This window comes from Narcine bancroftii, chromosome 10 (assembly GCF_036971445.1).
Source record: "Narcine bancroftii isolate sNarBan1 chromosome 10, sNarBan1.hap1, whole genome shotgun sequence".
NCBI classification, from domain to species: Eukaryota; Metazoa; Chordata; class Chondrichthyes; order Torpediniformes; family Narcinidae; genus Narcine; species Narcine bancroftii.
The window spans coordinates 78,465,531-78,492,997 of NC_091478.1; the positions used below are offsets into that span (position 1 = coordinate 78,465,531).

General features: G+C 43.5%; 1 protein-coding gene across 2 annotated transcripts in view; it reads left to right on the forward strand.

Annotated features, from left to right (window-relative positions):
* Nucleotides 1–1,813: 1,813 nt before the first annotated feature.
* The window catches only part of bcar1 (BCAR1 scaffold protein, Cas family member), a 257,597-nt gene continuing 231,943 nt past the window's right edge, over nucleotides 1,814–27,467 (forward strand). The window contains exons 1-2 of one of the 2 annotated variants that reach the window (XM_069901522.1): nucleotides 1,814–1,921; nucleotides 8,340–8,405. Coding sequence is in view for 1 of the 2 variants with exons in the window: in XM_069901518.1 (XP_069757619.1) it covers nucleotides 16,985–16,996 (12 nt within the window). In the remaining variant the exon portion in view is untranslated. Of the gene's footprint in view, nucleotides 1,922–8,339; nucleotides 8,406–16,648; nucleotides 16,997–27,467 lie in introns of those variants that run through there. The other variant, XM_069901518.1, reaches the window with a different exon arrangement.

Consider the following 27,467-nt stretch of genomic DNA (forward strand, 5'->3'; position numbering starts at 1 on the left):
CTTCCTTTCATCCTACCCACTCCGCGCCCAACTTGCCACCCCTGGATCCTCGAGCTTCTCCCCGCTCCACCGGAGCGCACAGTGCCTCGACCTGCTCTCTCAGTCAGTTTGGGTTTCACCCTCCCTGGTTTGAGGTCTGAACACCCTGCTTCAAGACAACTCTCCGCTGCCCCGGGTCTCTCTCCCTCCAGCCAATCACTGCTCCGGGTCTCTCTCCCTCCAGCCAATCACTGCCACGCGTGTCCGCGTCCACTTACGGTCGCTGCCAGCTACGGACCTCAGCCCCGCCGTGCTCCTTTCAGGTCCGCTTGAGCGTCATCCTGCCGCGTCACAGCCAATGGGGATCGTCGCGCGCCGCTCCTCGCGTTTCCCTCCAGCCGCTCCATGTGAGTCCAACGTGCTTCGTTCTCCCCTCTCAGCCCGTTCGGGTTTCAGCCTCCCTCCTGCTGCCTCGCACCTGTTTCCCGGTCCCCGCCCAGTCGCTCGGCTCGCCCTGCAGTCGTTCACTGTGGCCCAGACGTTGGGTGGGTGCCCCCCGCGCGCCGTTACATCCGGGTGCACGGCCGTCAGGCCCCCGCCCTTTCACGTCCGCTTGCTCCTCACAACCCTCTCGCTTTCACGTGCGCTGGTGCAATAAGGCTGAGATAGATACTGGGGCAGGTGGGATCTAGATACCGGGGCAGGTGGGATCTAGATACTGGGGCAGATGGGATCTAGATACTGGGGCAGGTGGGATCCAGATACTGGGGCAGGTGGGATCCAGATACTGGGGCAGGTGGGATCAAGATACTGGTGCAGGTGGGATCTAGATACTGGGGCAGGTAGGATCTAGATACTGGGGCAGGTGGGATCTAGATACTGGGGCAGGTGGGATCTAGATACTGGGGCAGGTGGGATCAAGATACTGGGGCAGGTGGGATCTAGATACTGGGGCAGATGGGATCGAGATACTGGGGCAGGTGGGATCAAGATACTGGGGCAGGTGGGATCAAGATACTGGGGCAGGTGGGATCAAGATACTGGGGCAGGTGGGATCTAGATACTGGGGCAGGTGGGATCAAGAACCATCTCTTCCTCTGTTCCACTCTTTCATGCCACTGGAATCCAATCTGAAAGTGGGCAACTGAGCTTCCATTAATATGCTCCATTTGACCAAAGCAGTGCTTGTGACAAAAGAAAAACATACTTTTGACCATATTTTTTCTTATTTTCCCTGAAAGTATCTCAACAATTAGTTCATCTTTACTACATACACAGTTTGATCTGCTGAGTTTTTCTCCAGCTTTCTGTTTTTACTTCATCCATGGTGTTTCCAGACTTTGGTGTTTTACTTCAGATCTGTTGGTTAACCAGATGTGCTGGTTTACTTCTGATGTGTTGGTTGTCGGTCGTAAAATCTCATGAGTGCAGGAGGGCTGGAGTTTGATGGGGCATGTGATAAAGAATAGGATTCAGGGAAATACAAGCGGATGGGACTGATGGGAATGCTCTGAGATTCAGAAGAGACTTGATGGGCCAAATGGTCTTCTGAAATACCATGTTGAAAATTTATGAAAAAGGAAGAGCTGGGTGACATGCATTTAAGAAGTAAACGTTTTATTGTTGATCCAGACCGCCGCATCTCCTGCCTCCCTCTCCGCCTGTTCGGCTTCGCACTTCTGTCACCTCGCACCTCGACACGTTTCCCGGTCCCCATCTAGTCACTCGGCTCGCCCTGCAACCGCTCACTGTGGCCCAGTCGTTGCCCCCTTCACGTCCGCCCGAAGCACCCTGCTCACAGCTGCCGACTTCAGCCCCGCCGTGTTCCTTTCAGGTCCGCTAGAACGTCATCCTGCTGCGTCTGCTCCCAGAGCGCCAGAACCAATGGGAATTGTCGCGCCGTTCCTCACGTCTCCCTCCAGCCGCTCCATGTGAGCCCAACGTGAGTTGTTCTCCTCTCTCGGTCTTTCACACACCCTGGTGCGCGGCCTCCGCGACACATTTCCTGCTTCCAATCACTGGGCTCGCCCTGCAGCCGGTTACCGTCACGGAGTGATTAGATAGTTATCCCTTCCTTCACCTCGTTCATCCCTGGTTCTCCCTGCATGGTGATCATGCCACCTCTTTCTCCCCCTCTTGAACTCCACACAATCCTCTCACTTTCAATTCCTTTGAGGTCGTCCTTTCAGGTCTGGTTCGATTTCCTTTCATATTTATTGTCAGGGTACATACAATGCATCACATACAACGCTGAGATTCTTTTACCTGCAGGTGAGGCAGAACGACCACCTATTGGTGTTGCAATAAAAAAACCGTACTCAGCGCACATATGAAAACAAACAAAGAAATCTAAACAAACTAACTTTGCAATACAGAAGGAAAAAAATAAAGTGCAAATGCAAGAGTCCTTGAAGAAGAGCTGGGCGGCATAGTCATGGATTTTTTAAAATCGATTTATTGTAAAGCCGGTGATGGAACGAAGCCATAACGATTACTTTGTTGAATGGCTCCTTTGAGTTGTCCTCATTTGTTTCTGAGCACAGTACCGGAGTCTGACAATGGTTTCAGAAACAGAGAGGATTCTGCCAAATGTCACAATGACTTTAAAATGAAATGAAGGAACTATCTCCAACCCAGCTTTGAAAACCAACTTCCTCTGTCCGAGAAATACCAAATATATGACCTGATCTAGTAACAATGGCAAAGTCCACGGATCTGGGGCCATTTTCAACTGGTGCAAGGGCGAGGATCACAGGAGAAGCACCGAAGGAGAACGGGCAGAGCAAGTGCCCAGTGACTGATGAAGACCAACATAGGAGAATGATGGGACCCGGCTGGTCTTCTTCTTGCCCTCTTACCAGAGCGATTTCCTGTTCTAATGTTTTCAGTCATGTTTTTGATAGGAGGATCATTACCTCCCTTGTGAACACGTGCACCGTTTAGAGTAATGCAGGTGGCAAAGCAGTTTAATGCTTCTTCCCTCGTTGATTTTGACATGTGGCCACAGACAGTGCTGGAGCTGGCTGCCATGCATCAGCAGTTAACGGTGTCATACAGCAAAGAAACCCTGTCCATGCTGTCCTCGTACTCATCTCCAACCTGCCTCTTCCTTTCAGGTTTGTTTCAGCATCATTCTACCCCCTCTGCGCCCAACTTGCCGCCCCTAATGCAAACCACTCTGGAGCCTCTCGTTGTTCCCCACTCTGCCGGCGCCCATCGTGCCTCGCCCTGTCTGACTATGCTTCACCCTCCAGGGTGCGCCATCTGGGCACTCTGCTCCACGACAAGTCTCCGCTGTCCAATCAGCCCAGCCCCCCGGCTCTCCCACCATCCAGTCAATCACTGTCACTCAGGCGCCGCTCGTTGCCCTTCGCGCCCGGGTCAGGCCACCGCCCTTGCATGTCCGCTTCACCTCCACGCTGCCGTCTCGCCGCCTGCTCCTCACAACCTTCTCTCTCTCACGTCGGCTGGAGCGCCGCTGCCAGCTGCGGACCCTTCCCCCCCACCGCATCCCTTTCAGGTCCGCTGGAGCATCACACATGCACGCACAGAGCGCCAGACCCAATGGGAATCATCGCGCGGCATCTCCCGTCTCCCTCCAGGTGATTCCAACTCTCCGTCTGTTCGTGCTGCACCCTCCCCGGCGTGCTGTTTCCACCACACATTTCCCCTCCCAATCCCGAAGCTCTCCCTCCAGCCGATTACCGTCGCTGAGTCCATTCACCCCGTTCATCTCCGGTTCACCCCACACGACAGGTCAGGCTGCCGCCCTTCCACTGCCAGCTGCGGACCTCAGCCCCGCCGTGTTCCCTTCAGGTCCGCTGGAGCATCATCCTCCCGCGTACACGCCCAATGGGCATCGTTATCCACCTTTATCTTAATGATCGACCTGCTGAGTTTCTCCAGCGTTGTTTTTCCTTCAACCACCGTGTCTGCAGACTTTCGCGTTTTACTCCAGATGTGCTGGTTGGTTGGTTAATTGTCCGCTGTAAAATTTCATTGGTGCAGATGAGTTCAGGAGAACTGGGATTTGATGAGCATATGACAGAGAATAGGTTTACAGGGAACTAACTGGGGGGATGGGACTGATGGGAATGCCCTGAGACTCAGAACAGGTTTGATGGGCCAAATGGTCTTCTGAAATGCTGTTTTGAAAATGTATGAAAAAGGAAGAGCTGGGTGACAAGGCCAAAAGTTTATTGAAGATCCAGTGATGGAAGGAAGCTGTAACTATCACATTGTGGAATAGCTCCTTTGAACTGTCCTCATTTGTGTGCCGAAAACAAGGTGTCTGACAATGGCTGCAGAAGCAGAGAGGATTATGAGGCTGAAGAAAGTAACTCCTGGCATATTTCCTGCACCCCTGCCTTTACCCCTCTCCTGGACAGTGTGGATAATGTTCGACTGGTGCACGTGTGCCAGGTGGCTCTCCGATTGATATTAGAAATGCCTGGATTCTCTAGCTCTCACTCTGTGCCTTCCGCAGTGATCTGAAGAATGTTCCATGCCAAGAAATCTAGCTGTGTTCACGTGATGGTACTTTTTTTCAATCATTGCTCATAATGCACAGAGGTTACCTGCCTTAGCCTAAGTAAAAGCCATAGAACCAGGTATGTGCAAAGGCAGTGTTGGGTGATTGACAACTCACTTTAAATGGCTGGTTGCATCACTGTTTGGTACAGAAGTGCCAATACTCAGGACAAGGTAAAACTCTGGAGGGTTGTTAACTTGGCCTGTAACATCACTGGCGCCAGACTTCACTTATGGTCCCTTAAGTCAAGTCAAGTCACGTTTATTTGTTATTCATTCCATAAACCTTGCATTGTACAGGGAAAATGAGATAGCGTTTCTCCAGACCGCAGACCAGGTTATTTACATGGATAAATTACCTCAAAAACTTTTTTTATAAATAACTTATCACTTATAAATATCATGTTACTTATATTAGCCCTGTGTACCCCTGGAGTTCAGAAGCCTCATGGCTTAGGGTAAAAAGCTGTCTCGTATTCTGGTCATGAGGGCCAGAACACCTCTTTCCGGATGGCAGGAGGGAAAACAGATTGTGTGCAGTCCTTCAGCAGTCTTTACTATCAGCTGCAGGGACTTGCATTCTGGGATGGTACTGTTCCTGAACCAGGCAATGATGCAGTTACCTAGGATGCTCTCAATGACCCCTGTAAAATGTAGTGAGGGTGGAGAGTGGAAGCTAAACTTTCCTCAACCTCCGCAGGAAGTAAAGCTGTTGTTGGGGCTTCTTGGCAATGGATCCAATGTTGGGGGACCAGGAGAGATTCTCCTCCAGATGCACACCAAGGAATTTGGTGCTCTTGATTACCTCGACGGTGGAGCCTTCGATGGTCAGTGGAGAGTGGTCCCCCAGGCTCTCCTGAAATTGTTGATGTTCAGGAGTAGGTTGTTGTCGCTGTACCAGTCCGTTGGTGATTGCACCACCTCACTGTGAGCTGACTCATCGTTCTTGCTGATGAGCCTCACCACGGACATGTTGTCAGCGAACTTGGTGATGTGATTAGAGCTGTATCTTGCTGCACAGTCGTGAGTCAGCAGGGTAAACAGCAGTGGGCTGAGCTCGCAGCCCTGGGGGCCCCCTGTGCTCAGTGTGATAGTGTTGGATCTGTTGATTCCGATCTGGACTGGCTGAGGTCTTCCAGTCAGGAAATCGAGGATCTAGTCACAGAGGAAGGTGTTTAGGACCAAAAGGTTCAACTCCCTAATCAGGTGCTGTGGTACGATTGTGTTGGATGCTGAGCTGAAAACTATAAACAGCATTAGAACACACGAGTCTTTATTTTCCAGGTGGGTGAGGGCTAGGAGGAGCATTGTCTGTAGATCGGTTGGGGCTGTACACAAACTGCAGAGGGTCCAGTGAGGGGGAAAGCTGAGCCTTAATGTGCTCCATGACCAGCCTCTTGAAGCACTTCATGATGGTGGACCTGAGTGCAACAGGATGGTAGTGGTTGAGACAGCACAGTGAGGGCTTCTTTAGCACAAGGATGATAGTGACCACCTTCAAACAGGTTGTTATGATGGCACTGCTGAGGGAGATGTTGATGATGTCTGTGAGAAAGTAGCCTCTATCCTCAAGGACCCCCATGTCTCAGGCCATGAGTCTACTACCATTGGGGAAAATGTACAGGAGCTTAAAGACGAGTACTCAGCAGCACAAGGACAGCTTCTTCCCCACTGCCATCAGATGCCTGAATGAACAATGATCCATGGACCTTGACTTTCCGAGCACTGTTTTTATTTATTTTTGTAAGGTGATTTATATGGTCTGTGATGCTGCCGCAAAACAACGTATTTCGTGCTTTGTTCATAACAATAAATTCTGATTGTAATTCTCCGAGTTGATGAGGGACATTTACTGCATGATCATACTGTTAAACCTGCTGTTAGAATAACTTGTGACAGACCTGGCAGCCAGCAATCATTGTTACAACTGGATGGCTTGCTTCATAACGTACAGGACTAGAGCCCACAGGGTATAGTGGAAGCACAATGATTAAATAACAGGACCAGTAATCCAGAGGTCTGAGCAATCCAAGGATGGGAGTTCCAATCCTACTATGGGATCTTGTTGGCATGGCAGTTAATTAAATAATGCAGAATTGCATTTAAAAAGTCTTATTAATGTCGAATATGAAGCAAAACGAATTGTCATTAAAACGCATCTGTTAATCTCCTGAGAAGCAAGCATACTGTCATATCTCATTCCTGATTTGATTTGACTTTAGACTGACAGCAATAAGGTTGCCTCCTGCCCCCTCTCTGTAGTAGCAGAGCAAGTCCTCATTGGTATCATAACTCAAGTGCAATTAAGGTTGGAAAACCAATGCTGGACTTGCCAGTGACATATGTCACCTGAAAGATAAATGAATGGAAACATTGCAGATGGAGGCAGCAGGCTTTTCTCTCTTCAGTTACATCCATAAGCTCTGAGCCATTATATTGCAAGTTTAGTAATGTAGTTCCTGTTATGACATTAAATGTTCTGTTCTATTCGCATCAGTAAGTGACTGGGAGGTCACCCAATTAGCCATTCCTTAAATTCCGAAGCCTAAGTTTCCAGTTGGTCAGTTATATGAATCAAGTTGCTCTCTTTCCTCTATCCTCAAGGACCCCCACCACCCAGGCCATGCCCCTTCACTCTGCTACCATCGGGAAAGAGGTACAGGAGCCTGAAGGCAAGGACAGTTTCTTCCCCGCTGCCATCAGATTCCTGAATAATCAATGAACCAAAGACACTCCTTACTTTTCGTGCACTATTTTAATTTACTTTTGTAAGGCAGTTTATATAAATGTTTTCACTGTGATGCAGACACAAAACAATGAATTTTGTGACTTGTTCATAACAAATCTGATTTTAATATAGAATCTTAAGCCGTTGGGTTTGTCACAAGCAGGTTTAATAGTACAATCATGCACCCACACTGGCCAATCACATCAGTGCTGGTCACAAAAAGCTTTTGCTTTGTAGCCTGAGGGAGTTTAATTTGACCGGATCACTCTTGTTCCGACATTTATGTGTAACCTAATAGTCATCTGCATGTCCCTTTCAAGTGCTCTGGGGTTGAACAGAATGTAAAGGTCTATGTAGGAAGCCCTTGAGGGGAAGGTGTTATCTCGTTGTTTCTCTCCATTTCTCAGCCACTTGTGGTGTTTTTCTGCTCCGTGGTTTGTGGGACCCAGAGCCTCTGGAGTGTTGCCACTTTCCCTGAAAGATTGGGGCCATGTTGTAGTGGATAGCTGTGGGGGGATAATGCTTTAGGGAAGAAGAATACGACAGAGGGCATAATGGATTGAATGCATAGAACCCACATTTACAAACTGAGACGAGTCAGCTCAGCTAGCCGAGTGAGCGCATGAGGCAGAGGGTCATGGCGAACCTCATCCACATTCTCACCCTTGTGTGGCCAAACAATTTCCATGAAAACACACTAAGGAAGAGTCAGAAGAGGACATTTGGTTCCTTGAACCTGCGCTGTCACTCAGCAAGGTCATGGCTGATCCATATCCCTTGACTTCTCTCATTCACAGAAAGCTATCAAACTCTGTTTAGCATTCAAGCAAAAACTGACTGGGGCCCCATCATCTTTGGCAGGAGAGAATTTTGGTGTATAAGAGTCAAAAAGGACTCAAAAATCAGAGGTCGGTACAAAAATTAGACCTTAAATTCAACTCTTAAAAAAAAAACCACTTGTCGTAGATTCAGCATACAAGATGATCCTGGATGTTGGACCCCATAGGACCACTGTGTCTCCGCTCCCCATGGGTCCGCACCAGCGGCAGTGCTGCCGTTACAGCAACTCTGGCAGTGATCCCATCCTGTTTTTTGCTTATAGCTTTGGAAAGGCTCAAGCCTGGAATGTCGTTAATATACTTACCTCCTATGGATGCTGTGAGACTGGGTGAGTTCCTCCAGCATTTCTGTGTGTTTTTTTGTGAACAACATTTTCCAATTTGATGCAATTTGTAAAGTTTAAAACAGTATTTATAATTCCAAATTATTTCTTGATTGCTGAATGATGGTATAAGCACTAACCCTTGTCAAATTCTCCTTGCTGGTTTTAGTGATACCTTAACCCCATTTTCTCTATTTTCTGCTTTGTGTCAGCTTGTCATTCATTAAGGAAACTTATGAAAATTATGTATTCGTGTTTAGGTTGACTTGATTCACTTTATCTCATCAGGAAAATATATTCTAATATTATCAATTTTTTCAGGTTTTCATCAAATGTCAATTCAGCTCACTTGCAAACACTCTTGCATCTAATTCAGAGCACAAGAATACAAAACATCAGAAAATATTTCCCCTTGACTCTGTTCGAGCGCACCAATCTTTGGATTGAATGTCACTTTCAGCGCAAACCCCAAAACTGTTTGCTCTCCTGGTCCTCAGTCTGTGTATTTAGGATTTAAAGATCATGAAAAGACAAAAATAAATGTAGATAGGGACTCATTTAAGAACTTTTACTTTGGCACCTTATTGATTTTTTTCCTCAGCCGTTTATAGTTCTTCATTTGTTTACATGTTGAGCCCAGTTTTTTGCACAACTGCTAAGTGGTAATTCTCCCTTGCCTGAAGAAGAATCTCAGGATTGTAATGTGATGAAATTTGACATAGCTCTCTGTTACCATACTCACCAGCATCACCAGGTATCAATCCTTTCGCCATTGTTTTCCCAATTCATCAACTTATCCCTTCACAACATCTTTGGCCTATTTGGTGATTGGCATTTTACATGTCGCTAGTTTCTCACTTTGGTTCATCTCACTGATGGTTTGAAATTTATTCTTGCATGAACAGTAACTGCCTCAGCAAGATATTTGGAAAGAGCAAACCATCTGACTCTATTCCAAACTATAAATCTAAAACCTCCTCACAATCCCCATTCCTCTTCCTGGCCACTGTCTCAGGTTGAACCAGATTACTTGCTCCCTCAGCATCTTATTCAGCTCATAGACCTTGTGAAGACATTTGAACCCTATTCTAGCTGTTTACCTTTTGATCGGAGGTCAATCCACAGGAGCATAAGAGGGATGGAGAGGACCACAGGAGTCTTTCTCCTCCCATTGACATGGTTTACGTGGATCGTTGAAGACCCCTTCCACTCTGCACACAGTATCTTTCAGCTGCTCCCATCAGAGAAGAGATACAGGAGTATCAAAGCCAGCACCACTAGGCTGAGGAACTGCTTCTTCCCACAGACACTGTTAATGCTGAACGACCAAAGGAACTGCTCATACAAACCATCAGAGACTCTCATAGTCATTAAACAATATTTATTAATTTGTATAGAAGAAATACTTGTCCTACATATGTTTTATTTGTCTGTATGTGTGTTATGTCTGGTTCCATGTCTGGTGTTTTTCATCGAGGAACGGAGAACGCTCTTTCATCGGGTTGTACTTGTGGAATCAGATGTCAATAAGCTTGACTTTAATTTGTTCACCACCTCTGTCCTTTTTCGATAATTGTATTACTCTACAGGCTGGTCTGCTAATCTACCATTGTAAATGTCAGTTTTTCCAAAGCACGCTGAATGGATCTTCCCCTGCACTGTTTGACAGTTAAATGAAGGTGCACTGTTTCCACCTTCTGAGGGCTGCAATTTCAAACATCCTTAAACCCCATTTCTCCAACTCTGCACAATCATTCCACTCTTTCTTTAGTTATTGACAGTCATGCCTCCTGTCATCCACGTCTGATATGTTGTACTGCCCATTCCTCCTGCAAGATATTTCCTTTCTCTTTAACCAAGTCAGCCCCTTCTTTTGCTCATTATCTGAATACTCCCTTATCCTCAACACATTTTCTACATATATTTAAAATTGTAGATATATTCCCCTTATTCAATTTATTCTCCCCCTCCCCACCACACACACGATTAAGCTAACTTTTTTTTCTATTCTTATGAAGGATCTTTGCCTTAAAATGCTAACTTTCTCTATCCATCGGCTGGCCTTCGGTTTCCTCATTTTTCATCTTCTTGACATTTTTTTTAGCATGTGCAGTATTTATTTTGATTTTCGTTCATAAAACATTGATGTGCTGTGACATCTGCTGAGGACGAAAGAATATTTGACTTTCAAAAAGAAGCCAAGCTCCTTCGAGGCTGTTGGCCAGAGGATGCGATCTGGAAAGGAATTCTTACTGATCAACCTAAAAATCATTTACATTAGTAAATTGAACTCACAGTGGAATGTCACTCTTAGAAATAACATGACAACATGTTACCTAATTATTTTTTCACATATTTTAGCAGGCTGATTAAGAACAAGTAATTAAATCATTTTTGCCACACTTCATTTTTTTTAACTTTTGTTGTCACAGATTTATAATCCAGACTATTGTGGGATATAATCCAAATGCTATGTGACTTCACAACATTTCCACAGCAAAAAACACATTCTAAAAGCATTATGTTTAAAAAAAAACATTTTTATTTGTAGCCAGTGAAGGAGGAAACACTCAATGTGTTTAGTGTGGATATGTCATCTAGGTCCATAGTCACATCTTTACTGTTGGGACCAGCCATACTCTAAAGGCTGGAGCACATAATTTGGGCTATCACTCTGGTCAAGTGCTGATGGAATGCTGTGCTTTCAAAGATGACAACATTTGGGCGAGATATTGAACTTCTTTGTTGGACATTGGAAGGCCTGTGACATTATTTATCAGAGACTTCTTTCTCTTTGAGTATTGAAAAGGTAGCATTGTTAAAATCCATGCATCACCTTGGGGTTCAAATCCCTACTTCCCTCAAGGTCGCTGCACATGTTGATTGGATAGTTAAGAAGGCCTATGGGATCCTGGGCTTTTTTAATGGGAGGATTGAGTTGAGGAGTAAAGGGGTCATGTTGCAACTCTACCAATCTCTGGTGAGACCACACTTGAGAGTATTGTGTTCGGTTCTGGTCACCTCATTATAGGAAGGATGTGGAAGCTATAGAGGGGTGTGGAGGAGACTTAACAGGATGTTGCCTGAATTGAAAAAAACAAGTCTAGGCAAGGTTAGCAGAAAGTAGGGTGGGTTTAGTACCTTTTTTTTAAAGGAATATATGGCACATGTGTATAGGCCGAAAGGTCTGTACTGTGCTGTAGTGTTCTATGTTCTATATTCCATGTCAAGTTTATTGTCATCTGATTGCATAAGTACAACTTGATGATACAGTGTTCTCTGGTCCCCAGTGCAAAACCCACAGACACCCAACCAGACATTACACACATACAAACAATACATAAGCAGGACAAATATCCATATATACAAATAAATAAATAAATTGAATTTGTTTCCTGAATATGAGCGTCTTGGATGGTTAGTGCAAGCAGTTCATTTGGTCATTCAACATTCTCACTGCCCATGGGAAGAAGCTGTTGAAGAAGAAAAAAAAGAAAAAAAGTTCTTCCAAAACAGAAGTGTCAATTAATATCCACTTCATTGTGAAGTAAATGCCAGGCATCCCAGAAAGTCATAGGTCAGATGGCACAGAAACAAACTCTTTGTTCCACCATGTCCACTTTGACCATCAACTATCATGCGACTTTTATTGAGTGAGCCAGTTAACTTAATCCTTCATTCCTTATTTTGTTAATTGCTAACACTCTTTTAAGTAATGTTATATAATTAGATATAATTGATGTTTTATATTAGCCACTAATATAACTACCTGTTATTGGCTATGACCCTTCCCCCCTCCCCCCCCCCCCACCACCCCCCACCGCCCCCCACCGCCCCTTTAGGACTCTGCTCAAAGTTTATGTGCTCCTTCCCCATGAAGCAGCCAGGTTAGTTGGTTTCTTCAATACTTCTCTCCTGCTGACAACATTAAAAAAAACATTAACATGATTTATGTTACATGAGGTGAAAAGAAAACAAGGCTCTTACTTTGAGTGTAACAACTGTAGTTTGTGATCCCAGAACAAATAGACAAATAGAAAATAATTCTTATTGACCATGTAGGAGAGAAGAAAATGTATACATATGACAAAAAATGTTTAAAAGATTCTTGGAGTACAATGGTACTCCCATGGTACTTATCGTACACAATAAGTAATTGGGGAAACTTAAGCATAAACTGAAGGATGTGAAAACTTAATTAAAAGAACTTTAAAAAATCATTCTTAAAAAATGAAAATTTTAGTGAGATCCTAGAGGTTGATTTTCCTGTGTAAGTTTTTATGTACAGTCTCTAAATGTTGTTTCAGTTTGCTTGGCCTTGTGCTTTCATTCGTAAATGTATTCAAACAAATCAAACACATGGGCAGAGGAGGTTTTTGCAGAATTGTAATGAAATCAAAGCATAACTATTCCACTGAATACTGTCGACACTTTTTTCCCTCCAAGGAACTTGTGGCAAAATTATTTCTGAAAGTAGTAAAAATCAACTGTTATAAAACGAACGGACTTTTTACAAGGGATAGACTAAAATTTGGCTTAAATTTTATGGAAAATATTAAACAATACATACTTTCTTCAATGAAAGCTAGCAGAAGGAAACATACATTGACTACCCGTCACAAAAACTTGAAGCAGAATGAGGGTGGTTGCAAACGTGAGAAATATGAAGCAAAACTCTTCAGCCTGGACCCTTATTTTCTTGAATTTAAGGCGATAGAATAAAAGAGGAAAACTAAGTGGAAGACATTCATAGGCAAAGCTGGTTCCATGTCTGTCAAACACCATTATGTTGAAGCAAGGAACACTCTGAAAACATGGTTAATTTTCTGTAGATTCTCGGTCATTTCTGGCTGTCTACAACTGCCTCCAAACTTGAAAAAAATCTCGCAACTATACTGCAAACCCCAGCAGCAAATTATTTCCTTCCCCTAGAAATGTGTAATCCCTTCTGCTTCCATGCCCCCCCCCCCCCACAAGCACCTTATATCTTTATTAAGGATTTAACTCTGTGGCTCCCTTAAGTGTGCTGTGCCCCCCACCAGGGTGGGGGCGAAGGGCCCCTGTTGAGAATAGCTGTTTTATATTGTTACATATCAGGCTTTCTGACGGGTCACTTATTCTTCCAACACCACTGTAATGTGGAAGGGCGCAGATTTGTGATTTCTTTGTTGTCAGTTATTGAGACTTGTTTCCAAATTGTTGCAAAGCAATTGTCAGCATGAGGTGTGAAATGGTGAATGGTTACTTCATTCGTGTATCGTATCTTGGGAAGAATGAACAAGAATTAGATGAGAGAGAATTGGCAGTACAACTTTAATTGTCTATGTTGTTGTCTTGTTAACAATGATTATAGTTCTATGTAGTGAATAATGAGAGAGAAAGAGTTCCTTGATTGCCGTTCACACAGGAGAAGTCCCATGTAATCACTTGTAATGGAATATATTGATTTTTAATGCCAAATTGCAATGTCCAAGCAAGATATTCATCATCATAGAGTCTAAATCCTGGAAGTTCCTAAGCAATGGTGTGGAGGGAGCACTTTCTCCATACTGACTGCAGATATTTAATGTGCTTTCTACCACTTTTCATGACAGTAAATGCTAGTCATCATCAAGAAAACCTTGCTGTGTTTACAAAATGCATTTAGCTTAATTTACCAAGTCATGGGAAAGAATGGGCAAGAAGGATTTTTTGTAAACTCAAAAAACTTTGGACTGCAAGATGCTGGAAGGTGGGAAATATGCATTGGTAATGCTGGAAATTTGCAAAGTTTAACCTTATTTGTTACAAATATCTAGTGCAGTGGAAGGGGTCTTCTTCAAGCAGACTGAGTATGGGGTTGCATTGAAAAATTGAAAAGAAGATAAATTGGCAGTAAACAAGGGGAGCATGAAAGCACTGATATGGGCTTCATTCAGGAGCCTGATAGTTGTGGTGTAGAAACTGTCTTTCAACCTGTTGGTGCGTTCTTTCACTTTTTTAAGCCTTTTTCTTAATGGGACGAAGGAGAAGAGCATGTGCCTGTGGTGTGATGGGTCCATCAGTATGCAGACTGCCTTTCCTAGACATCGAAAGACAGACGGAGTCCATGGAGGGAATGGAAGTTTGCATTGTGTTCTGAGCTGCATTCTCTTCCTAATGTTGCTTCTTCAGACCTTAATCAGAGCAGCTCCCCCACCATGTTGTGAGGCATCCAGTAAGTATGCTTTTGAAGAGGTACCTGCAGAAGTTGTTTTTCACCAATATTGTATCTTACCTGTGAGGATGGTGGGCAGAATGAATTGTTACAGGGCTGGTGTAAGAACGAGTATTAGCAGGGGTATTAGGGTAATCGCAGGGACAATCTGATGCTCGGAAACTCGCTCAGGAGAGGGAGGGGGTGGTGGTGGTGCCTACCTGCCCATCATGAACCTCCTCCATGTGGCAGCAACACCACCACCATCCCTCTAACATAGCTTAGAGAAATGCACTGCTTATATTGTGCGGATGGTGATGCCAGTCACAAGAGACACTGGACGCTAATGGCGTTTGATGCATGCTAGTGGTGCGGGTGGGGAAGATGGGGGGTTCACAAGACCTCATTTAGGGGGGCAAAGAATGTGCCCCCCCCCCTTGGTGCCAACCCTGAATTGTTATGTTTAAATACTGCTAAAGCACTGTCATTTAGCATTAAAATCTAAGTAGCTGGTAATATTAATGTTGAAATAACATTGATGCCCAATGATCTTATGTTGGACATGGTTGAGAAGATAGTTGGTGTTTACATTGTTTATCTTTTTAATTTGTTTTGTATCCTTAAGCAGAATTTATTTTAGTCCATTACTTCATCTTTACTTTTCTGTTTCTCTTGAATTCCCCTACAAGAATAACATAAGAAATGCTAGATGTAAAAGCACAAATGTTCTGTCATCCTGGTGGTCACTTAATGGAATTGTTGATAATTGGATGAAGCAATTTCTATTAAATAGCATACTGCAAATTCTGACCTGCAGCAAGGAGACCCAGTGTTGCAGTGACCACATTTCCAAGCTCTTCCTTGTTGCTTGGAAAGAGCTTTGGGTCATCCTGAACACTTGATAGGTGACGTGGAACGATACTGTCGATCTCATAAAGTTAGGCTGGCAGTGAAGAGGATCAAAAGGGTAGCAAAGTCAGGACTAGTTAGAGGATGAGAGAATGTGCAGAGGAGAGTGGAAGAGTGGTGGGGAGAATGGATACTCCAGCAGAGGAGCAGGCAGGCCTGTGGAATAGCAAATGGACCACAAAGAACACTGGCAGAGGTAAATGATCGGTGAACAGGCAGCTTGGAAAATTAGTCACCCAACTCACACCTCCAGGGCACCAACAAGGGAAATGGAAAATATATTGATAAAAGAAAAATCAACAGAATATTCAAAACAATCAACATGGCCAAATTCTTGAAAAACATGCACTTCATGCAGACGACTTAAACATAGTTTTAATTTAGCTTTTAATAAGTGAGAAAAGTAGTGCCTTTAATAAATTATCCCTTTAATTTGATGTGTTCAACGCAGGTTGTGGGAGTTCAGGCCATAAGGAGAAATATTCAATTCTGCTGCAATTGCAATCTGTTCAAATGACCCCCCCCCCCACAGATAATTATTAATAATTATTAATATTGAGTGATATTTGTCTGCCTGGGTTGGGCGAAAAGATCAAGAACTTTGCAAACGATCTTATCACCGTGTTCAAAGTGATTCCACACAGTGTGGACCACACTCTCCGCAGGGATGACTCAGTCCCTGGACAAGACCCTCCACCTCGCCTCTGAGGGCGGAATGGAATTGTCCTTTCAACCAAGTCCTCCCTCGCTCTTCCAATTATATTCAAGTCCCCTTTAAAAAACACGCTGAGAGAAAAGGGGCAGTACTGTCCTGCATTAGATACCGTGTGGACAACCAGCGGTACTTGAAGCAAACTGCTGCTATTTGTCCACACGATGGGTCGTGGAGGAGCCCTTTCAGTCACCACTCGCCCCCTCTGAATCGGCTCCAAGTGCCGGCGCCTGCGCTCTCTCGGCGTGGCGGCGCCTTGGAGGTGAAGTTGCCCATTTCGTCATTGGAGCAGCAGCGGCCTCGCCGGCGGAACCCACCGAGGAAGGACGACCAGGGGCTCAGTGGGAAACGAGCCGCCGGCCTGAGCGAGACCGCCAGAAGTTTGGGCTGGATTTGCAGATCGCCTGCAGCAGGAGAGAGGAGGAGGGGAGGGGAGGGGAAGGGAAGGGGGAGGGGGAGGGGGAGGGGGGGGTGAATCGAGTGGAAATTGACCGGGCATACAGTGCTCGGGCGCCGAGCTTCGGATACACGTCCACGGCTGCAAGCGGCTGTCGTGGAACGATCGCTCCCCGGAGAACAGAACGACAGCTGTTTGCAAAACGCTGCAAGTTGAACAGTGGGTGACAATCCTTAGCGGAAGAGAGAGAGAGATGGGATTCAGCTGATCGTCATCGGGGGAAAAAAAACGAGGCAGATATCCTAACCGGGGGAGGAAGCTGGCGTGAAACCGACCCGCTCGCCGCAGAACACAGCATTCACCGGGCAAGCGGGACAGAGCAGCGGCAGGAGATGTCTGTTCCAGTAAGTGTCTCGCTTTCAACATTATGTGGGTGGGGGTATGTTGTGGGTGTGTGTTGGGGTGGGTGTGTGGTGGGGGTGTTTGTGTGTTGGGGTGTGTATGTATGTGTGGGGGTGTTCGTTGGAGGTGTGGGGTGGATGTTTGTGTGGATGGGGATGTTGGGGTGGGGGGATGTTTGTGTGTTGGGGTGGGGGTGTGCGTTGGAGGTGTGGGGGTGGATGTTGGGGGGGGTGGATGTTGGGGGGGGTGGATGTTTGTGTGTTGGGGTGTGTATGTGTGGGTGGGTGCATGTGTGTTGGGGTGTTTGTGTAAGGGGGTATGTAGGTGTCTGCTGCTATAACACATCTCAGGTTCGGTTTTATTGCACGGAGTATCACGGATTATTTTTGATTTAATTTTCCAAACTAAAGCAGTCTGTTGGCGTCCGTGATTTCTAACAGGGTTGTATTGCTGCATTGGCTGCCTGGAACGTCGTTTGGTGATGTTCGGCCCGGGCTGTTTGGACGGGGAACCCCGCTTCCCTGTACGTGTGGCGCTCAGGCCGCTGCCGGGTTGGGACAAGGTCCACGTCCCGCGGCCGCTTGGAGGGCCGGCGGGAGAGGCCGACACGTCCATTCTAATGCTGACTGATGCTCCTGGGGAAAACATTGGCCAGCTGTTATTTTGTTCCTTTCTGAGGGGGGAAGGGACTTTCCGATTTAGTTCTCATAGACTTTAGTCCGCAGAATATTTACAAACGTGACGGGAACAACTTCCTAATCCACTTCCAGCGCTACCTCTGTATTATTTTGTAGCGAAGTCTCCTTCTGCAGTGGCCGAACCGCTGTTGGTTGAGAGAGCGACTGTCACGTCTTGTCCAATTGTTTGTTAAATGGGTACGAGAGTACCAGTTATTTCTGACAATTCCTAAGCAACTTAGCAACAATGAATCTTTCTCCAGGTTTCTCCTAATTATGAGACAACATTGGTCGGTAAACATCCCACACTTTCTAATGCTCATCCGACTTTTTTTTTAAAATTTGAAGGATAAACGTTGAAAATGCCCACATCCCTTCCGGGATTCTCTGCTCCTGGTGTTAGTCATCCGAAGGGAAGCTGGTTACATTGGAGTCCTGTGGGTTTTTTTTGTTGGAGGAGTGCAGAAATGGGAATAAACCCCCTCTCCCGCGTTCTCCCTTTGGATATGTTGAGACGAAGTAGAGTCTGGGGTTTTTTTTTTAAGAATAGAGATTTGGGTACCATTGAGAGTATCTCCTCCTGCTGCCCACCACAGCTGGCCCCGGAGGGTGATGGTGTTTGATATTTTAGAACCATCGAGGAGGTTACAGTGTTTTGCCTCCCTGCTCAATGTGGAGTCGCAGGTCACAATGTCAGTAAATGAATGACATTGGGAATTTGAGGGAAACCTCGGATTTTGTTTCTTCCTTTGCACCTGCAGTTCTTGGCTTTCTCTGGATTAAAGGTCACAATCGCCTGCCTTTTAATGGCTTAACTTTAACTCGCACAAATAAAGAATGACATGGAAATGACCTTTGAACAATATGAAATGACATTCCTGGTACTAATTGTAACATTTCTAGATTGCGCTTATAGCAATCGGGAGAGCGGCCCATGCTGTAATTAGAGGATCGAGGTCAAAATGACCACCTGCAGAGCTCCATTTTCACTGTATACCATGACATGCTGAGATGAATAACGTATGTGAGAGGGGCGATCTTTGATAGCAACTTGGCAAGCACGGAGAAGTTGGGCCGAAGGGCCTGTTGCTGTGCTGTGTGACTCAGACTCTGTAAGACCGTCTCGAGCTGATTTGACAAAGTACTCTGCGATAGCACTGCCCGACCAGAAATAAGACGCTTACAATAATCAGAAAGCCCAGAGAAATGTGATTAAATTCCCAATGACGTTTCTGGATTTTTTTGTACAATGGTGTCCGATCTGTGCAGCTTGTCAAGCCTGAATGAAATTCATCAATTGCAAGGATCTCTGTCACCACTGAACGGGATTTAAGTGACAAGATTTATCTGTTTGCTACCCTCTGAATGATGTCTCTGTACGTGCAAACCTGGAATACTCACTGTAACTGAAAACTGCCTTTTGATGCAACAAATGATGCATTGACGAACTGCTTTGATGGCTGTGCAAAATGATGCTTCTGCTCTCTAATGAGAAATACAGTTCAAATTTAGTGACCACTGCTGGTACTCACTGTTCTTAGAAAGTAACAGTAACACATCACTGAATAAAATGCATCATTTCATGAATTGAGCAATGACTTTTTTAAAAAATTGTTTTACGGCATGAATTTCATAAATTTTTCTGATGTAATTGCTGGTTTGCTGCTTCATTGAGTTGAATTATATATTGTCATGTGGACAGAGATACAGTGTAAAGCTTTGTTTTATGTGCTATCCAGGCAAGTCAACTCGCGTGAGTACAGTAGGTAGTGCAATAATAAAAAAAATAGTGCAGGGCATGGAGTTGCAGCAAGTCAAAAAATGCAGGGTAAAGTCCAGGAGATCAGAGTCTGACAACAACAAGAAATAATCTCCTTAATTTGGAGGTTCATGTTTTAAGTATATATCTTCTCAACAAAAGAGGAGAGAAGAGAATATGATTGGGGTGGGATAATATGTTGGATGCTTTCCTAAAGCAGTGGCAGCATAGAGTTGATGGAGGGGAGGTTGATTTCCGTGATGGCCTGAGCTACATTTACAACTCGGCAGTTTTGACCAGAACATTTGCCATAGCGAACTGTGATGCATTTTTCGATCTGTAAAAAATTGGTGTGAGAGTAGTGAGGATTTGCATTCGTTTGGTTTTCTGTTGAATAATAGCTGGTTGATGCCGATTTAAAATAGACTTTAAAAAAAAAAAAATTCTTGGTTGGGACTGTATGGGTGGATGAGTTCTGACCTAGCATGGAATGACAGGATATTTATTGGATGCAGTTTCAATAGTAATTTATGAAAGGAAATTAGATATATATTTGGAAAGGGGGGAAAATATCAGGGTTGTGGGAAAGTTATTGGATAGCAGTTGCATGTTGTACTATAAATTCTGTGAAGTGTGATAATTGGTACATTGGGATGTTCAGGAAAATGAAAATAGCCCTTCACAACTAGATTATCTGGTGCAGTTAGATTTAGTTTTAAACACTAATCTCTGTTGCAATCTGATGTAGGAATTGCCTTTTAGACTCTGGACTTTATTGTGTATTTTTTTTCCAAAATTATTGACAGGATTTTAGTTACTGAGAGATTACTGTTTTATAGAGTTGACAAATCCTCACTCCTTCTATGCTCAAACAAAATGATTTCACAGCAATCTGCTTTTGGAATGGTGATCCACCTTCATCCTCCTGCTGCCTTTGTATAAAATAAACCATCTCTTCTAAATCATGGATTCATATGTAGTTTATCTCCTTCAATGCATTGCAAGATTCAAAACACTTACTTTTCAATTGTCCACATAATAGAGGAGCTCTCTAATGGCGATTGAAAGGAAGTCATGCTGAAGGCTGCAGTCCAGCAGGTCAGAAGTGCCCACTGTTAATCTCTGGTTTGAACAACATGGGCATTAATTTAGGTTATCAGACAGGATTTCTGCACCTAATCGATAGTCTCTAAAGTGAAAATGCATAGAAATTACATGAATATGTTTACATAGTGACATTCACAACCTCTGAAAACCCCAAACTGTGTGACAGAATGCTATGTGGAAATGAAAAGGTGTGTTCGTAAACACACTAGCAAATTTACAGTCCCATATAGCAATGAAAAAGTGTGTGGGTGTGTTTGTATGGTGCTGGGGTGTTTGTGTGTGTGTGCTGGGGAGTTTGTACATGTGTGTGCTGGGGGCGTATGTCGGTTAGGCAGAGTACTGAGGGATCTCCCATGCTCTTCTTTGAATAATGTCACGGAGTCCTGCATTTGAGTGGGCAGTACTAGCTTTGATCATAACCTGAAGGCACACTGTGAACAGTTCAGAAACTGAGAAATATGTTGGCCTGGATTTGTGTATGTTCTATTTCTTCACTGCCTTGAAAGAAGACATTGGAGAAAAAAGACTGTAGTGAATGAAGGATAAGACTGCTTTTACAGTTCATCATGGCTGATGATTAGAATGGTAAAATTAAGCCACTGATTAGGCTCACCCAAGGATAATTAGCATTTGATGATGAAACTGTGTATCAATTTGGTGCTTTCAGCAAGGGAGGTTCCAGGGGAAAGAACGAGGAGGAATATAAAGAGTGTGCATTTATACAATGACATTCAATGACATTCTCTTGAATGTAGTCACCTTCATCAAGGAAATCTGGCTGCTTATTTGCATGCTGCAAGGCTGGGAGTTTAGAATGCCTTTTCACCTAACTGAGACCTGTGAATATTGCAGTTTTATAGCAGGAGTGCTGTGGTGTACTAATGTTTGCAATTTTAACAATGAACATTCGGTGAATTGTTGGCTGTGACTGGCATATCTCAATGTGAAATTGATGCGGTTCCATTGCTTCTTCATTAAAGGAAATCCTTGGTGATAGCAAAAAAACCCGCATAACATAAGATGAGGGACTTGTGCAAGGGAAAGGAAACCCAATTTAGATCACTAATGTACTCTTACCTTGCACTCCAATTCTGCCTGAACTAGCCAATAGTTCCACTTGGTGAATAAATCTATGTGCTTTGTGTGAATAGACGGAGGACCTCTTGCTTCAGAGCTGTTTTCTGTGGCAATATGAGCTGCTGTTTTGCTTTACTGCTTTATGGCAGCTATCCTTTCCTGTCCTCTGTATCACTGCATGTATTGCGTGATATACTCCAGCATTGGATAACCAATACCCCTGCACTGTTGGGTTCAACGCTGTTTTGCAGTGCTTCTTTCGAATCAGTATTTATTGTCATGAACAAGTCACAAAATTCAGTATTTTGTGCCTACATCATGGTGTAAACATTCATATAAACCACCACACAACAATAAATAAAATAAGGCAGTATCTTTGGTTCATTGATTATTTGGGAATCTGATGGCAGTGGGGAAAGAAGCTGTCCTTGTGCGCCTGAGTGCTCATCTTTAGGCTCCTGCACCTTTTTCCTGATGGTAGCAGAGTGAAGAGGGCATGGCCTGGGTAGTGGGGGTCTTTGAGGATGAAGGCTGCTTTTTTTAAGACATCGCCTCTTGTAGATGTCCTCGATGGAGTGAAGTCTGGTGTATTACACGTTGATACAAACATAAAAGGAGGGTGGGGTACAGGTCCCTGTTTATATAATCCCTTTTATTCTGTGTCTTTTGTATTCTTTGAGGTACATAACGTTGGCTAAAATATCTCATGAAATAGTAGTTTTGTGCAGAGGATCCGATGTCTGGGACACAAATCAAAGCTTGTTTGCTGCAGAAAGCTCATGTGTTCTGGTTTTAAAAAAAAAACAGTTGGTAACATTAGATGTTCGTTTAATCTTGTGTGAAAAGGCAGGTTAATTTTCCTGCATTTCCTTTGAAGACTCTATATAATGGCCACCTTAAAATTATATTGAATCACTCAATGAAGAATTATTGAGCCGTTTGGGAATCCACATCCAGCAGGTATATCAGTAAATATATTATGTTTGCCTCTGATGTTTCCCATATGCTTACCAACATCCTTTATTATAGCAGTTCCTTGATTTTTCTGACCGATAAAGGACTGTTTGTCTTGCAATAGTTCTGAGGTAGTGTCAGAAGGTTGCTGCAGTTTGTTTGGTAATCAGTTGTTGGATATTGGATATTTAATTATACTTTTATTATTGCCACCAATGCATTATTGTGCTTGGGAATTTATTCCATTCTTGCTCAATATTGAGAGGTTTCCTGGTTTTGATTTTATTTTTGCTTCCGTGGAAGAACTTTAAATGTTTTATTTTCAGGGGGGGAATGGATCCTTTTATGTTTTATGTTTGGAAAATGGAAGGCCAAGTTTCAGAGTTTTATTTACGAATTGATGTCTGCCACCAATTACAACTAATTATGAATTGCTAGTTGTTTGGTGACACAAACTGTATTCCGAATAAGTGGTGTTAGAATACCAGCAGGCGCTGTTTGCATTCGATTGCTTTCAGCAGTTAGTGTTCTGTCTGCTCCTCTACATCATGCTAAATTTCTCCCCTTATTCCTATTCTGGCATCAACTGGAAACGTTCCATCTCCAGAGCTGCTGCCCAACCTGCTTGGTATTTCCAGCCTGTTTCATTTTTATTTAAATTTCAGATATTCAGCATCCACAGAATTTTGGCCCTCTGTGAATTTGCCTGCAAATTAATGTAGCATAATTTTTTTTTTTCAGTTTAAATCATTTCATCTCACTTCCATCTTCCCCCACCACCCCACCCCACCCCCCCCCCCCCCAAATCTGAGCTCAGCCACCAAAATCCTGCATTTCTGGATGGCCTGTGTTGAGTATCTGAGAAAGCTGCTGAATTTAAGATGAATAATCTGTATTAAAATGCTGCCTTGTCTTGGGGGATCCATTTTCTTGGCCCTCAATTGAACATTCCTATACACCACAACTATGCAAACTATGTAATGATGCTGTTTGCTAGTGAATAGCTCTGCTACTCCATCCTTAAATACCATCTGTATTTAGACCTTCCCTAATTTGACGATGACAACTACATTGTTAAAGACTCCTCCTACATTGATAACATTTGCCCTGAATTTGAGTGTAGCCCACATGTAGGAAATGGCTCGAGGGCCTGAATGGCCACCTTCGGCATCCCGACATTGATTTTGTGAAGGACCTAATGTGTTTTGCCTGGTTTTCTGATGTTCTTTTTCTCCAATCATCCTTGCAGCCTGGGGTTGTAGACAGTGAAGTGGGTTAAAATTATTACTACCCATTCTCCTTTTGAACGTCTCCTTGTCTCAGTGGTGTCACTAGGGTTGGTGTCACCCAGTGCAGTAACTCATGGTGTCACAGCACCCCCCATCCTCAATGAACCTCCTCCTGTACCAGACCATACAGAATCCTTAGTAATGTTTTTTGTACTAATGTTACTTGGAAATCGTAATTCCTGTATATCACTGAATGTAATGGCAATAGTAGTGAGATGAACAACTAGCAGAATTAAACACACCTTTAAATTACAATATCATACTCATGGCCTAAATATAGTTACATTTACATTGTTTCTTGTGGTTAAAGCAGCAACGAAAACAACAGCGTGCGCTTGTAGCACGAGCAGACGAAACCACGTGATTTGAAGCGTCAATGTAATTGGGTAATAATGACACCTCTGACTGGGGCGCATTAGAAAGTTCAAAATGTAAATTAGCAAAGAGTTTTAGCCTTGTAGGTATATTGATACATGGAAGCTGGGCTTATGAAAAATGTTTTTGTTATAACTACAGGGATTTAAAAAAAATAAATAAATTTCTGCTAAAACACTGAACAAAAATTTTATAGACAGTCATTTTGGTGTCATCCCCCTCTGATGATGTCAACCGGTGCGGTTCACAACCCTTTAGTGACACCAGTGCATTGTCTTCACTTTGTAATGGTTTTCCCTGAGTGGGATGTCTTCCCTTTGCATCCGGGACGTGAAGCGTGATGAGGCGGTATGCGAGCATTGTGCTCAGTGTACCATTCCAGAAAATTCCTAATTTTACCTTGCATGGAATGGGATTCATTAGATTTTTAGGAATGGAGTTGTGCAATTGGCTGAAGGTTGTAAATTCGAACAACAAAACGAATTGTGAACTCCTGCAGCTTTCAATCTGCTATCATTTGCTGCAAATCAAAGTATTATGTAAAAACAACCAAGCAATTGTAATATTTGTAATTCTAATGTTTTCATTTTGCACAAATTGTTTCCATACATTAAAAAAAATTGGCAATGGAAATTCTTTTGCACAATTAAGGTTTGGGAATCCTCTTTTTCTTATTGAGTGTAGATGTCAATAAAAATTGTTAAAGCTTTGAAAAAGCAGTTAAGATCTTGAGCATTATAAACAGTGGCATAAAAGTCGCAAGCAGTGAAGGTAGAACTATATAGTGTGTTGGACTTCATCTAGGATATTGTCTAACACTGGGATGACCCTTAAGAAAGGTTGGGGAGACTGGGAGAGAGAGAGAGTGAGAGAGATCGATGGGGATAGAGAAAGAGACAGACGGGGAAGGAAGAGAGAGAGAGACATGGGAAGGGGCAGAGAGAAATGGATGGGGAGGGAGAGTGAGAGAAATGAATGGGGAGGGGGAAAGTGAGATGGATGGGGAGAGAAATGGGCAGGGAAGGGAGAGAGAAAGATGGGGAAAGAGAAATGGGGAAGTGGAGAAAGGGAGAGAGAGTGAAGGGGAGGGATGGAGAAAGAGAGATGGAGAGGGGAAAAGCAGGAAAGAGACAGACAGATGGGGAGAGGGAAGAATTATTGAAGAAAAGGCCTAGTGATCTGGAGGTCTGTTATGTTAGAGTGAAATATATAGGCATTTGAAATTATGGGAGGCATTATTTGGATTGATAGGTGGAACCTGTCAGCAGAATTGAACTGTGAATTGCCAGCAAAAGAATGAAAATCAAAACCACTATACTTGCTGGAAATCTGGTATCAAAGAATTTGGAAACACATATCAGGTTGGAGAATTGTAGGCTGAAACATTCAGCCTTAAAATAATTAGCAAAAAAAAAAGAGAGGATTTTTAATGATATGAGTAGTGGTCTGGATTATCTTCCCTAAAAATGATCCAGATTCTTTGGTCACTCTCTTATTGTAAGATTTTTAAAGTTAAAATTGAACAGCAGGGTTTTGAGGATTGGGCAGGGGATGGGAATCATTGGATAGTTTGTGAGAAGAGTCAAGGCAGTGAGAGACAGGTCTGAAAAAACCTCCTGCAACCCCATAAGATTCTTTGATTCCTCATTTGGTTGATATGATAGTGGAACATTCTAGAGTAGCAAACTGGACCAGCAGCCTGAATACAGGGCATGAGTTCAAATCCCACCCCAGCTGAGGGGGAATTTGCATAAAATCTGGAAATTTGAAAAAAAAAACCAAACAGTAGCGATAAAACTACTGGTTTGTTAATTGGTGACTGTAAGTTGCCTGTGGATATGGGTGAACGGTAGAATTTTGGAAGGGTTGATTGGAATCTTCAGAGAATGGAATGGGATTGCTAAGAATAAGTACTTGATGGTTGCCACTGATTTGTGGGCCAAAGGGCCTGTTTCCTTGATCCATGACTCAAATATTCTTTCATGAAGAAAATCCAGTCATCCTTGCCTGCTCTGGATGATGTGTGACTCCAGATCTGTCACAGTATGGCCCATGATGTTGGGCCAACCTATATAAACCTACTCTGATCAATCTAACGCTTCCCTCCTTCACAGTCATAACCCTCTACTTTTCTGACATCCATCTGTTTGAGTCCCAATTTTATCAGCCTCTTCCACCACCACCCTTGGCAGTATATTCAAAACACTCACCATTCTTCATGTGGGGAAAATAAAGAACGTAAGAAATAGGAGCAGGAGTCGGCCATCTGGCCCATCGAGCCTGTTCCACCATTCAATGAGATCATGGCTGATCTGAAGATGGGCTCCTCTCCACCTACTTGCCATTTCCCAATATTGCTTAATTCCCCATCTATCAAACCTTCTCTTAAAAATATTTACTGAGGTAGCCTCCACTGCTACCCTAAATTTTGTTCCACTCACCTTTATTGACATCGATATTGGCCTTTGCTGGTTTGGGTAAAAGATGCTGGCTGTCCACTCTCTCTATGCCTCTCAATGTTCATCACTCCAAAAAAGCTCTCTCAACCTTTCCTTTTAAGATGTATTCTCCTATCCTGGTAAATGTTCTTTGCACCCTTTTTAAAGCTTCCATGTTCTTCCTACAGTGCAGCCACCAGAAACAATCCTGCCACTAACCTTGTACTCTGCCTTTGTTTGATCTTCCGAAGAGTATAACGTCAAACCTTTGCAGATTGAATACCATCTGCCACTTCACTGCCCATCCCTGCATCCTGCCTATAGCGTGGGTATGCTGATGCAAACAATATATTTTTTTCTGCTTGGACCTATCCCTCTCACCTCCTGTTTAAGTAGAAAGCACTTGGATTATTGTTTTTTTTAAACACACTTTCTGTACAGCATTCAATCGCTTTGTTCCAGCAGATTCTTTTTGAATTCTTTTGAGAGACAATGGGATTAAACATCAAATTTTTGGCTCCTAGTAGGATTACTGATCATTGACCTTTTTCTCTTGCATTTAAGTTCAATGCTGTGTTGTACAAGATTACAATGCAACCAGATTGTTTTCTAGTGGTTCTTAATTTGCACATTAAGCTGAGTTTGATTTGGATACATCACTTAGTAACAGTGTGCTTAACTAAAGTTAAAATTTTTTTAAAAAGGGGCAAAATTAAATAGAACCAGTAAAGAGATTCTATCTAGAAGGCCATCTGGAAATGTTACATTGACACGTTTTGTGGTAACTACTTTTTAAA